Source organism: Solenopsis invicta, chromosome 8 (assembly GCF_016802725.1).
Source record: "Solenopsis invicta isolate M01_SB chromosome 8, UNIL_Sinv_3.0, whole genome shotgun sequence".
Classification (NCBI taxonomy): domain Eukaryota; kingdom Metazoa; phylum Arthropoda; class Insecta; order Hymenoptera; family Formicidae; genus Solenopsis; species Solenopsis invicta.
In genome coordinates this window covers 23,440,650-23,455,381 of record NC_052671.1, presented here as the reverse complement: position 1 = coordinate 23,455,381, position 14,732 = coordinate 23,440,650, and the positions used below count along the sequence as shown (strand labels likewise).

At 29.9% G+C, this 14,732-nt stretch overlaps 1 protein-coding gene and 1 long non-coding RNA gene across 6 annotated transcripts; one reads left to right on the top strand and one right to left on the bottom strand.

Moving 5' to 3' along the window:
* Positions 1–609: 609 nt before the first annotated feature.
* Positions 610–7,776, bottom strand: LOC113005317. 5 transcript variants are annotated; one of them, XR_005575478.1, is made up of 6 exons: positions 7,639–7,776; positions 2,277–2,688; positions 1,822–1,882; positions 1,312–1,480; positions 866–1,026; positions 610–791 (listed from the first exon to the last, which is right to left on the bottom strand). XR_005575478.1 is itself a non-coding variant. In XM_039453114.1 (6 exons), exon 2 carries the CDS (start codon positions 4,744–4,746, stop codon positions 3,529–3,531), a length of 1,218 nt encoding a protein of 405 aa, XP_039309048.1. In that variant the 5' UTR covers positions 4,747–5,325; positions 5,495–6,259; the 3' UTR covers positions 610–791; positions 866–1,026; positions 1,312–1,480; positions 1,822–1,882; positions 2,277–3,528. The 5 variants fall into 5 exon arrangements, 4 of the variants coding, with proteins under 4 accessions (XP_039309048.1, XP_039309047.1, XP_039309049.1 ...); XM_039453114.1 differs by lacking the exon at positions 7,639–7,776 and adding an exon at positions 5,495–6,259 and having other exon boundaries at positions 2,277–5,325; XM_039453113.1 differs by lacking the exon at positions 7,639–7,776 and having other exon boundaries at positions 2,277–6,259.
* Positions 7,777–7,964: 188 nt separating this feature from the next.
* On the top strand, positions 7,965–8,646 carry LOC120358545. Its single transcript, XR_005575479.1, has 2 exons — positions 7,965–8,080; positions 8,361–8,646. It is a non-coding gene; the product is annotated as an uncharacterized LOC120358545 (long non-coding RNA).
* The last annotated feature ends 6,086 nt before the right edge of the window (positions 8,647–14,732 follow it).

The following is a 14,732-nucleotide window of genomic DNA, read 5'->3' as shown; positions in this document are numbered from 1 at the left end:
AAAGATGAGTTAATCTACAATGTATAATTCCTTAAACATAGTCTGATAGTGAGTAAAACTAAACAAACTATATAAACGATTAACAAATAAAATTGATGGACGGGACTTATAGTGATATATTTTATAAAATAATATTTATTTTTGTTGTATGGTTGTAATGTTATAACAAACTTTGACGTCAATTATTACAAAACTAATCTCTTACCAAGTGAGTTAATTTAACAATTGACATTATAAATATAATAAAAAGTTTAAAAATTCTAAACATTTATATAATTCAAGTTAAAGTAGGTAGTATATTAAACTTTTTTAAAAACATAAATACATATATAACATTTCATGCACTTACACATGTAAAAAAAATATAATATAAAAATGAGAAACAAAAATAAATAAAGTAAATGTTGCAAATCAAATTTTTTTCTTATTTTATACTTTAATTCTTAAAATTAAAAAAGTACATTCTAAAGATAAACAAAACTAGTGAATATAGCCATATAATTTTGTAATACTTTTAAGTTACTTTTAACACTTTTAATACTTTAAAGATTTTTTTTACTATAGATTTTACTTGTGATATAGATGACTTAATACTCTTTTTTTCTTATATTTTAAATTAGGCTATCTAGCCAGGATTGCCCTCTCTTTTCCAGTCGATTTTTGAACGCTGAATGGACGTACAATTGTCATCATATAATATCGCTGGAAGGCGTTTTTTATTGCTGTTTTTATTTCTTCCAAATATTTTTTAAAAGTAACATCGATGAGACTTGTTATATTTCTGGCAGCTCCTGTAATAAAAAACAGATTGATCATACTATCTAAATATGCGATAAAGTATAACAAAAGATATGTAATAATTTACCATATTTACCACACTTATCGCTCCCTGAAATGCAATTTATCTCCTTTTCCTTGCTTACATGTAATGTTTTTTGCAACAAACTTATCAATAAACGTTGCTTTCATAAATTCGCTAAGGGTGTCGCGTAAATTAATTCCTCCTATAAATTGCATATATCCCTGCTATATGAAAGAAATGTTACATAATTTAATTTATATATCAATAATAGCTGATAAAATTTTGTTAATATTTCTGGAGTTATTCTTTTAGACAATTACAATAATTAATATGACTACGCAAACTTTGTTAATATTTTATCAAAAACTGTAATAATAAGGTACATATGAAACAAAAATATTTATATCATATAATATGCACATTGAAATGAGTTTTCATTATGATAGACTTTTCTATTATTATTGAAATATACAAATTATTGTAAAATGAACTACATAATAAACATTTACCAGTGCAATTATTTTTTCATTGTCTGCATCTATTGCCACGTAAGCCTGTCTACTTGATATCGGTAATCCAATTTCATTTATGGTTGTTCGGAAATCAGTTTATAAATTAAATTTTCTTTCAAGTCTATTGACACTTGCTTTTATGGAACAAACATCCTCCTTTAAAAATCTGTAAAGAATTAATATTAGTATATGATTTTTTTATTTGTATTTATAAAGATGTAAACACATCACTTCAACATAGTAATATTCATAGTATTTATATTAATATTTATTCATATGTTTATATCAATATTTATATTTGTATCCCTTATAAAAAAATACTGCTGAACACTACTAATGGGCAGTAGTATTTTGAGGCACTACTACACTACTACTATATTATTGCACTGACACTGCAACATTATTATACTCCTATAGTGCAGTAGTGTTTAGTAGTGCTAGTAGTCCTCAGTAGTATTTTTCTACAAGATATGTAAAAATAATTTAATGTTTTCGTTATATACATACCGTAGAGATTCTCTTATTGCCTTCATATCAGATGTAGATTCGTCAGATTCATCAGATTCATCTACAATTATAATTAAATATATTCGCAGCCCGGAAAATTACAAAAATAACTGAATAAAATATATCATAATAATTTATCACTACACGAAAGTGTATTCAATAAATACAACCCAGCGAACATAAAGTTACAGTTATATAAATGTTAGTTATAATTTCCCATTCAATAATGTAACTGTTATATAACACTAATTATATAACAGTTAAATTGTTGAGTGGGAAATTACAACTAATATTTATATAACTGTAACTTTGTGTTCGCTAGGAATATGTTTATATTAAAAAACTATTTTTCTTTTGCCAATGATATGATAAACAAGATATTAAAATATACATATACACATTTCTTTAAGGCCACATTAAAAAGGTTTATTAAATAATTAATATCTATTACATACCTTATCCTAATAAAGAATTATTGGTATCGTTTCGTCGCATTTGCTTTGCATTCAATAGTTCACCATTAATAGCGGCATTTCTTTTCTTATTTATCTTGCCTATTTCTTGTACAACACTCGTTGAAAGGTAATTGTATACCTTGATGAATGACATTAGTAAGCTTCACTAGAGCACTGCATTGTTGTTCTTGAATATCGTTAAAATATCCACAATCTGTACTACATGTTGCTAACGGATAATTATTCTTGTTCAGAGAATAAATGTTGTCCATTTGAGAGGCACATGTGTTTTCGTTATTTATTATTTCGGTTACGTATGCACTTCTCTTCTCAACAAGAAAGAAAGTCTAGTAAACTGAAGACTTCTCTCGACGTGTTTCAAAATTCAAATGGTTTTTGTCGCGAGGCGAGACTGAAACATGATGTTATACTAGAGCGCCATGCGCCGCAAGGCGCAAATCGGAAAGAAAGTAAACTTTGTCATGTTTTTGATTGGCTGTTCGATTTAGTCTAATAAATTGGCGCGAATTATGTACAGTTTGAATCTTAATATAAATGGTATAAATGCTAAATTAACTTATTTCAATATATAAAATTAATTATTGGACGTTTAAAAATATTCAATTATTGTTAATATTTTTGTTTAGCAATTTAACTTTTTTACTTAACTTAAAAACTAATGAAGTTATTAAATACACAATTTTACAACAATTTAGTTTAATGAAATTTAATAAAATTTATCTTGTGCTAATTTAATAACTACTGTTCCTCAAATAATTGTACTATCACATTAATTCCTTCTTTAAAAAATTTTTCACTGTTGTGCCAAAAGGCCATTTTAAAAGCCTTAGACTTTATTTCTTCGTGTGAAGTTATTATGGAATCTTTGGGTAATTTTAAACATATAAAAATTCCAATTCTTCGAGAGTCTAAATCATCAACGTTATATAGAGAATCCACTTCCTGAAATTTCTGCACTTTCAAATGGTAACTATTTGTGTTGTTTACATATAGTATATTTCTTAATATGTACACATTACCATCACATGAAATACAACAATTGTTACGTTTATGTAAATCATATGTAAATTCTCGATATTTAATCTTCGAACATTGTTTAGTAATATTGTGGTCGGATGACTGTACTGAAAAGCTATTCCTTTTTACGTTGCATGTGCGATTTTTATAGAAGAAATTTGCTTATAATTGTAATTGAACTAATAATTGTAATTGTTTCCTTTCTTCAAATCTTTTATATATTTGTTGCAATTCTTGAGAAGGTTTTCGTACCATTTTCGGGAAAAGTCATATTATTTTCAAATAGAAAACATGAAAAACGATCTAATGGTCCAAAATTACAAGCGTCGTTCGCCAAATGCAAAAGACTATGCGTATTATAAGATAAAAATCTTCTGCCATATATATCAGCACTTTCAGATACAAACTGTCGTAATATATCTTCGGCCATATCAATTTCATTCATCAATCTCTCATTGAGAGAAACCAAAATTCGTATAGCGTAGTGCAGTTTTAAAAAATGCTTTATTCGCTTATCCTCTCCAAATAAATCCAGCATAATAGTTGGTCCTGTATAGAGTAAAAATTGCCGATATTTTGTTGCCTTAAAACGATGTAAATAATCTAAACTTCTTGGTTTGTGGGAAAACTCTCTTGAACAGTATTCAGCAAAAGTAATCAGGCGACTTGAAATTCGTGATGTTACATCTGGCGATAATTTTTTAGGTTGAAATTTTCCTTCTATTAATGCTTCAAATATCTTTTTCATAAGTCCTAAACACACCAAGTGCATGTAGTCATGCGGTGTTTGACTTACTGGTCCTAAGGGTAAACTATCCAATGCAGATTTACCGCGATGATGCTCAGGATCTTTAAGTTGTCGAAAATCGTAGTCACTTCTTGCTGGACAATTTTCTCCTTTAAGAATGACTGATGAATCAGTTTTACGTCTTTCGCAAGGTATTTTGCATTTATTACAACTGTTGAAACCCGTATGTCCAACAATATTTAAGCAATCAGCTCTTGCGGGTGTGTCAGCTATGAAACACCTTACTTTCACCTTGTTTATTTTGTTTTTGTAACATATTCCTTTCCTAATACTTAATAACTCTTCACTAAAATCTTTAAAAAAATCTAAGAAATCAGCAGGTTTCTTTTTTTCTGCATACAATCCTGCAATCATAAGACTTCTATCGGAAATATTGTAAATTCTAAATTGTATAGGATAAATATCGTACTGAACATTCTTGTATATATTAGCTCCATCAGTACTAAAGTCAAGTAAGATTGTTGATGGTATGTCTGTATTTGCAGTTTGCGAAAGTATATTCATAATGTTAAGTTTAATTCCAATATGAATATATTCCCCGCGATTTTTACGATTCAAGGTACTATACGATGCCGTGGCGTTTTCAACAAAGTTCTGGCATCTTAAGGCAATCTGGCGAAGCATTTATGTTGACGCAAAACAGATAGAATTAAATTAATTTGTACATGGTTCATGTTGGTATGAACATGAATCGGCTAATTTTTCAGCAAAAGTCAATTCCTTGTTAAACTCAGCAATATTTTCCCTCTCAATGAAAAAATCATTTGTTACTATCACTATAACAACTATCACTGTCATTGTTATTATCATTATTATTATCATTTGAATCAGATGATAAAGTATAATAATTATGTTCATCATTACTGTCAACTTTATTCGTCGCTTCATTATCTTCAAATAAGTATTCATTTACCGCGATATTGGTTATTGCTTAGCTTTTATTGTTTGTAGAAATCGCAACTGCATGCTCATTATGATTAATACGATCTTGAGACGATGAGTATTGGAATTACTGTTAGTAATAACATTTATTTTAATAGACTTAATTTGCATTTGACGACGTCGACGCTTTTGTCGCTCAGACAAAGTATCTGCTTTTATTCTTTTGTAGACTAACACTTTCTTCTCCATTATTCACTATTTCACCAGTTAACTTTTCTGTTTACAAAGACGCGTTCTATCTCAGCCAGTTTTGCGTCCAGACTGAAAAAAAACTACGCATTTACCAACAACTTTTATTATTGCTTAAAATTTTTCGAAAATATATTACTTATTTGGCAATTGTATAAGAGCCTCGTAATACGCTCTTAATATTGATCTATCATGTATTGTTAAATGCATTTATAATATATTCATTAATTTATTATCTTACCTGTGCAGATTCTTTTGCGCTGTAACAATATACTTTAAATCTCATTACATTACTTCTCTCTTTTTCTGAACGTAATTAGTTTGAGGCATAATTGTTTTAATAAGTTACAGTACGCTATTCATTTTATTTAAGAAATACTGCTAAATATTAGTATATTATATTTTCTTTTTTATAATATACTTTATTCGGTAAATCATATTCTACTGCAACATTCTAAAGCTCTGATTTTATTGTTTATACATTTTCCCGAAAGTATTTGATTGATTGTGATATTATGTTAAATTCTTCTAATACATCTTACATATCAGCTATATTAGTATGTTTGAAGCATGTTTATGGTAGTCATTAGTTATTTTACTACCAACATAATGTTGATTTTCTTCTATTGTAACATATTACATTCCTAAATTATTTAATGTTCACCATTTTATATAAGAATACGTAAGATATCAGAGAAGTATAATATATTTATAACTCCTTTCCTCTATCACTAAAGATACAATACCACAAAACTATCAATAATAGCTTATTGTTAAGTCTACTAGATAATTGGAAAATATCAAACTTGTTATATTCTGTAATAGTAAATCTAAATAAAGCTTGCAATTATATATACATTATCTCGATATTGTTAACTACTAAGTTAATCCATTCTACCTGTGCTATCTGGGTATATACAGGGTGTCAGGTAACGATCGCCCGTGGTTTCGTGGATTGATAAATTAAGTAAAACTGAGTAGAAAAGTCCTTTACCACTTTTTAATATTTGCCATAGTTAACGAAATAAAAATTAATAAAGTCTGCGAATAAGCGCGTATCACCGCGCGCAAGGACCGCCCGCCGGTCGCCGAGACGTAGGCAGCCGCGGCTGTAGGCGCGGCGCTGTGCGGTGAGGAAGGAAAAGCAGTAGCTGTTTTTCCCTCCTCACCGCACAGCGCCGCGAGTACATCACATTTAAGTATATTTCCTTATTCTTGTCCACTCCTGAGAAAACCTTAGAAATAAGAATGTGTGCGAGATTTAAAATAAGCCCGCGAGAAGAGCACGAGCAAAAAAATGTATAACCAAATATAATACATAATAAAATTTTTTTTATTACTTATAAATTTTTTCATTTTTATAAATTTTTTTCATTCTTATAAATTTTTCTAATTTTTATAACATTAAAAAAATAAATATAAAATAATAGAAAAAAAAATAACTATAATATTATTTCCCTATTCTTATCCCTACCATTTCTTATCTTTAGATTAATAAGAAATAGCTACTGGGCGTAGCTACTGCTGCTTTTCCCTTCTCACCGCGCCGCGCCGCCAGCCGCGGCTGTCTATGATCTATACCGGTATTCATAGGCCAGTATTCATAGTCGAGTCTCAAGTCAGCACTTAAGATCGTCTTGGCGAAGATCGTCTTATTCGAATAAGATCGTCTCAATAGTAGTATATTTCATAGTCATGACTTGAAGCGACCTTGGCGAAGAAGTTCTTGCTCAAGTTGTGCTTATTTGATATAAGATCGTCTTCGCGAAGCAATGCTCAAGCTAAGGCTTATTTATGAATCGGATGTTTCCGTGATATTTCCTCCAATGAGAACATTGCATACATTGAGCTAAACGGATCAGACCGAATATTCCATTGAATCTGTTAAACTAAATCAGCGAAGTATTATACTCAAGTATTATACCTATGGACCGTATTCATAATCCAAGCTCAAGGCAGCGCTTAAGATCGTCTTGGCCAAGACCATCTTATTCAATTAAGATCGTCTTAAGTCATAAGAATTCATAGTCGCCAAATAAGGTGACCTTCGCGAAGAAGATTTTGCTCAAGTAATTCTTATTTGATTTGACATTGACTTGGCGAAGATGATCTTAAGATTGTACTTATTTGCCGTTTGGCTATTTCCGTAATATTTCCTAGGACTCCTCCAATAGAAACGTTGCATTTAAGTAATTTTTGTATACTGTAATACTATCTTATATATTATTAAGCTATGATTTTAATTTCATTTGAATTGAAGAGCTAACGGAATCGGCAGGTAATTGTTGAGTATTATTAATTAATATTAAATATTGCAAATGTACCAGGGATGGCCTTGAGTATTTTGCTCGAACACAAAGAAATCCTTATGATAAGCATATTTACATTCGTCTTCCACCGTGATGTCTCTCAGTTTTTGCGAGTGATCCACATTTTACACTGCCTGATAAACTTGCCAATAAAATAGCCTCCAGCACAATTCGTTTCTAGTTGGCCGATATTATTTCTGCATGAGTAGATGCTCAAGATAAACCAAAGTGATGATGACGATTCAGCGACTAGCTGACTAGCTGACAAGGGGAACACCAGACATTGTCCCCTCCGATTTCGTTGAACTTTATATATGTTATAAACCTATCCTCCCACTAATTCATCTTAAAGTAAGGGCCTGAGCAGAATGGCTGACTTATAACCTTAAGACAAGTTTTATGACTTAAGTCTTTGTCTTTAGGAACGCACAATAACTGTCTTATGTCTTATGTCTCAAGCAGTCTCAAGGGGCCAGTGAGATGTTTATCGTTACGAAGAATATTACGTATTTAAACATGTAATTATTTTACTGCATAATAAATGAATAATTTATAAATATCAGTAATTATATTTAATTTTTTTAAATATGTAAAACGTGAAATATGTTTTATATATTGAAATACATTTCAATAAATGTATATAACCTAACTTCTATGTTTAAGAAGATTTATTTAATGTACTTGAAAATTAAGTTTTTATTAAATTTGAGAAGAATTTTTATTAGTTTTTATAAAGAAATTTAATACATTTTTTATAAAGATTGTTTGCTTTAACGCATGTTAATCTGTATTTTTCAGAAAAGTGCTGTAAATCCTGGCACGTTGTGCAATTGACAAAGCTCGTCCCAGCACCTCGCCAGCAGCAATTCGACGGGATTGACGAAGGAATTTTCGAGGCCGACGCCGCCCGTCATCAGGAACATCATCAAGAGCTGACTCTGCTTGTTCAGCAAGTTCATAGTGGTTCACAGATAGCAGGAGCGAGAAAAGCAGCTTGTAGTTCTCGAAAAGCGAGCAGCATATATTGATTTTTTTATAGGAAATTGTAAAAAATTTTAAGTATTAAATGAAGAAAGATAAAATATTTTGGTCAATTATTTTATATTGGATACTTTTATATAAATTATTAAAACGTAAAAAAAAACAAATAAGATGGTATAATAGAAGATGGCGTGTGAGACCTGTAAATCAAATAAGACATTTATATGGCAATTATGAAATACTTTTTCAACACTTAAAAAATGATGAGACTTTATTTTTTCGTTACACAAGGATGAGTTTGCCATTGTTTAATAAACTAGTTCAATTAACTGAACCTTATTTAAGAAAAAATAGTTATCGAGCACTTCCTGCAGAACAAAGACTGCTAATAGTATTAAGGTAATAAAGCAATTTTCTTATCTGTGTTTGAAAAAAATTACATCCTTTATAAAATACAAATAAACAAGTTTTGTAATAGGCACATTTGACAGATAAAAAATTAGTTTAGGGCAATTTTGTTAAATATTGAATTATTAGTATTTATTTCTTTAAGAATCTGTTGATTGGTAAAAAATAAAATAGTATATACTTAAACATTGTGCAGAATAATTAACTATTTGTTTTGAAATGTGCCTTGATAGTGATTTTTTATTATAATCAATGTTAATAATATAGGTATTGAAACAAATGTTTGTTAGATATCTTGCCACTGGAGATCTTCCCTTATCTATTGCTCTAGCTTTTTGCATTGGTGAATCGACAGTGCGTATGTTAATTAAAGAAGTATGTCAGGTTTTAATAAATGTATTACAACCAATATATATGTCACCACCAAATGAAGAAGAATGGAAATGTTATGCTGAAGGTTTTTGGAAAAGATGGAATATGCCAAATTGTGTGGGAGCAGTCGGCGGCAAACACATTACTTTGCAATGTCCCCCTAATTCAGGAAGTCTTTTCTTTAATTATAAAAAATATTACAGTATTGTCTTGATGGCAGTAGCTAACCATGTATATAGATTCACGTTAGTAGATGTTGGTGCTTATGGTGGTAACAGCGATGGCGGAATTTTTAATGAGTCATTAATTGGAGAAAATCTGAAAAATGAAAATTTAAATCTACCAAAAGGAACTGACTATATATATGTGTGTGTGTGTGTGTGTGTGTGCGTGTGTGTGTAGAATAAATTCAATTTAATATATATATTTTACAAGCTCAATCAACTGGTGGATAAAACTTAACTTGAGGTTATGTGACTCTTGAAATTTATCATATTCTTCTTGTATTAATACATAATTTTAATAATTAACAAGATTGGATAATTTGAATTATATTATTATTTCATATTATATTGAAGAAACAGATGCTCACTTATTCCCTGTACGTCATGTATGCCTCTCACCCTAATTACAAGCTGCTTTTCTCGCTCCTGCTGTCTGTGAACCACTATAAACTTGCTGAACAAGCAGAGTCAGCTCTTGATGATGTTCCTGATGACGGGCGGCGTCGGCCTCGAAAATTCCTTCGCCAATCCCGTCGAATTGCTGCTGGCGAGGTGCTGGGACGAGCTTTGTCAATTGCACAACGTGCCAGGATTTACAGCAAACTTTTCTGAAAAATACAGATTAACATGCCAACGTTAAAGCAAACAGTCTCTATAAAAAATGTATTAAATTTCTTTATAAAAACTAATAAAAATTCTTCTCAAATTTAATAAAAACTTAATTTTCAAGTACATTAAATAAATCTTCTTAAACATAGAAGTTAGGTTATATACATTTATTGAAATGTATTTCAATATATAAAACATATTTCACGTTTTACATATTTAAAAAAATTAAATATAATTACTGATATTTATAAATTATTCATTTATTATGCAGTAAAGTAATTACATGTTTAAATACGTAATATTCTTCGTAACGATAAACACCTCACTGGCCCCTTGAGACTGCTTGAGACCAAGGTCCGTGGATTGGCGTTGGAGGGGAAGGAAGGTCGTTGCATCCACTTCAACGATGTGGAACGAAAATGGCGGCGGCCATACTTTTACTGCACACTCGCTCACTCACACAACTAATAGCTGTAGTACCTTACTATCTACGTACATACACTAACACTGACTCGCTGTCTCGAAAATGGCGGCTATGCAACGACCTTCCTTCCCCTCCAACGCCAATCCACGGACCTTGCTTGAGACATAAGACATAAGCACAGTATATCCAGTAGCGCAACTCCCTGTCGGCACCTTTGATCTTAGCGTGTACGAAATTGAACTGCACATGCGCGAGCTAAGTAGGTAACCAATCATAGATCTGCTCTTTGGTGCTGCACTAAAATGTTGTATCTCGCTTTCACTAAATTTGAAATGTATATGTATTTCATTTCAAGTACAACGGCTGTTCCCTTGTCATCCTTTTATCATTTCCCTCTCTTTTTCAAACGTATTATTTGCAAGTTGGTTGTTATATTTAAGATATAAATTAAATAAAAACGATATAAATAAGTAGTTAATCACGCAATATACTATTCAAACAATAAAAAATATGTAAATAAAGAAAATATATATAACAAAGGAAAAATATATATACAATTCAACAAATATTGATAAAAAAGAAAGTGTGTGTGTATGTATATATATATATATATATAGTTTCTGTAAAAAAATGCGTAAAATTTAAAAAAAACGTTGAGTGTAAATAAAGAGAAAACACTACCTTTAAAACTCAACTTGTGTAAAAACAAATATTACAAGCACTAGAACAACTTATAATTCTTTATTTTATCATTATAAACTAAGCTTAAATGTTTAATCACCAGGAATATTCATTATAATAAAGATAAAGCAATAACTTATGATTTAAATTCAGTTTTGCGAAAGCGAAATACCTCTAAGACTCAATTTGTGTAATTAAAAATATTACAAATATTAGAACAACTTATATTTATTCATTTTATCATTAAAAACTAGGTCTAAATATTTAATTACTGGAAATATTTATTATAATAAAGATGAAGCAATAACAGTAATGATTTTGATTCAGTTTTATGAAAGCGAAACATCTTGGTGATTCTAAACTTTTAATCTAAATCATAACTGTTTTTGCTTTATCTTTATTTTCATAAATATTTCTGGTGATTAAACATTTAGACTTAGTTTATAATGATAACATAAAGAAATTTAAGTTGTTATATTGCTTGTAATATTTTTAAGTACACAAGTTGAGTCTTAGAGGTAATTCTCTTTCGCACAACTGAATCTAAATCATAACTGTTATTGCTTTATCTTTATTACAATGAATTTTTCTGATGATTAAACATTTAGATCTAGTTTATAATGATAAAATAAAGAAATTTAAGTTGTTCTAATACTTGTAATATTTTTAATTACATAAGTTGAGTCTTAGAGCTTTAAATCAGAGAGCACATTCTTACAGTGAAAGGTGAAATTTACATGGGACAAATTAGAAAGGTAAAAATAAGTTTGTTTATACACATTTGGCTTAAATAACTTTACTTTGTAATCATATACATAATTTATAGATTTTTAACTGATTATAAAAATTTGATACGAAGTGTATTTAAGAGTGATACGTAAAATCTTTCTATAAATGTTTAGATCATACGGGGAATAATAGAAACAATTAAAATAAGACTAATAATATTTATAAAACAAACATTATATTAAAATTCTTATTAACCTAATATTAACATTATGTAATTATAAATGAATTAACTTCTAATAAAAATTTATATTTTGAAAGTTATACACAATTTCAAACTTTTTATATATAATAGTAGTATTTATACAATTCTTCTTCTTCTTGTAGTTTTCTATTTATTAATGCAGCTATTATAATTCTTGGCACAAGAAACAGGAACATAAACAGAAACAGAACATACCTTCCACATGCACGTATCCATTGCAACCATCTATGAATTTTACAGAAAATTATTAATATAAAAAATTAAAAAAAAAAAATATATATATATATAGATACATAGATGATAGATATAATATAAAATAAATATAATACTGAATTGCATATGTTTAAAAAAAAATTATAAAACAAAACAGTACCTATCCTATTCCTTTGGAAATAAAAAGAAGTGTCTTTTCTCCGTAGTATTGTTACACTCCTTTACGACACACCATAAACTTGATTTAGAAGCTGACATCCTCTTTCCTTATATTTTATTATCTGTATCTTCCAAGAAGCTGCACCTGCAACAAAACTAAGATCAAAGGTGCTTCTAGAAGAGAATAGAAAATCTGTATAAATCTTATAATTAAAATTTATACAGATCAACTATTCTCTGAACAAAGATTCTCCTCGACAGTTAATATTAATTTCCACTCAGTCACTGAACACCACTGAGCACTGAACACTTCTCACTATCTATTTTTTTTGACACAGCTTTTCACTTCGATTCTATACAGCTGATGTACAGCTAAACGTCTGCTCCCGCCAATTCTAACCGAATTCTACATGGCATTTAAATGTGTGACAGAAAGAGATATAGAAAAACAGTAAGAGAAAATGCGACAGAAAATCTGTTATGTGATTGGTTACCTACTTAGCTCGCGCATGTGCAGTTCAATTTTGTACACGCTGAAATCGGGAGAGTTGCGCTACTGTATATACTGTGACATAAGACAGTTATTGTGCGTTCCTAAAGACAAAGACTTAAGTCATAAAACTTGTCTTAAGGTTATAAGTCAGCCATTCTGCTCAGGCCCTAATAGGACCCGCCTCTCAAGCATTCGCGAGAAAAACGCGTTTAAAGATTTACGTGTGCGTAATGTACCATGTAGTAAGAACAGATTGACACCTAAGCAGCGTAGCCTAGTCGCTACAGGCGCCTGACTACAATGCTGCATATTACTGATTCGAATCTTACTTTTTCCATTTTTTTTTTTTAATTTCCTTGCAACGTACTATTGTGTGTGGTATATGTTTTTAAATATTTAGCCTATAAAATGACTGTTTTAATTATACAATTAATTACATTTCAGAAATTATAAAATTCAACTATTTATTAATGTTTTTAAGGTTTTGTGAATAAAATTTATGTAATTTCAGAATGAGTTAATAAAATATTTTATAATACATAATGAAAGGAAAGTAAGGAAGAAAATAAAATATTTTATAATACGTAATGAAAAGAAAGGAAAATCAAGGTCCGTGGATTGGCGTTGGAGGGGAAGGAAGGTCGTTGCATCCACTTCAACGATGTGGAACGAAAATGGCGGCGGCCATACTTTTACTGCACACTCGCTCACTCACACAACTAATAGCTGTAGTACCTTACTATCTACGTACATACACTAACACTGACTCGCTGTCTCGAAAATGGCGGCTATGCAACGACCTTCCTTCCCCTCCAACGCCAATCCACGGACCTTGAGGAAAATAAGAGAAGAAAGTCAAAACCGTTTAAACAACCTTATGGTGTTACAAAGAAAACAGTTCTCAGGTAGCGCGCGTATAACTACACAGATATCCTTGTCAAAAGAGACTGTTTGTGTAGCCGAAATTCGTTGCGACAAGAAGAAAAATCGTGGCAAAAATAATTTGAAATTTGTTTAATTGAATAGAAAATAAATTTCAACATATAATTAATAATATTTTATTAATACATTCTAAAATTATATAATAAGATTGTATTATTTTTTATTCACAAAACCTTAAAAACATTAATAAATAGATGAATTTCATAATTTCTGAAATATAATTAATTGTATAATTAAAACAGTTATTTTATAGGCTAAATATTTAAAAACATACACCACACACAATAGTACGTTGCGAGGAAATTAAAAAAAAAAATGGGAAAAGTAAGATTTGAACCAGTAATATGCAGCATTGTAGTCAGGCGCCTTACCGACTAGGCTACGCTGCTTAGATGTCAATCTGTTCTTACTACACGGTACATTACGCACAAGTAAATCTTTAAACGCGTTTTTCTCGCGAATGCTTGAGAGGCGGGTCCTATTACTTTAAGATGAATTAGTGGGAGGATAGGTTTATAACATGTATAAAGTTCAACGAAATCGGAAGGGACAGTGTCTGGTGCTCCCCTTGTGAGCTGTATAAATATATATATATATATATATATATATATATATATATATATATATATATCTGCTTATGTTCACACCGTCCTTCTGAAAAATAAATTTATTG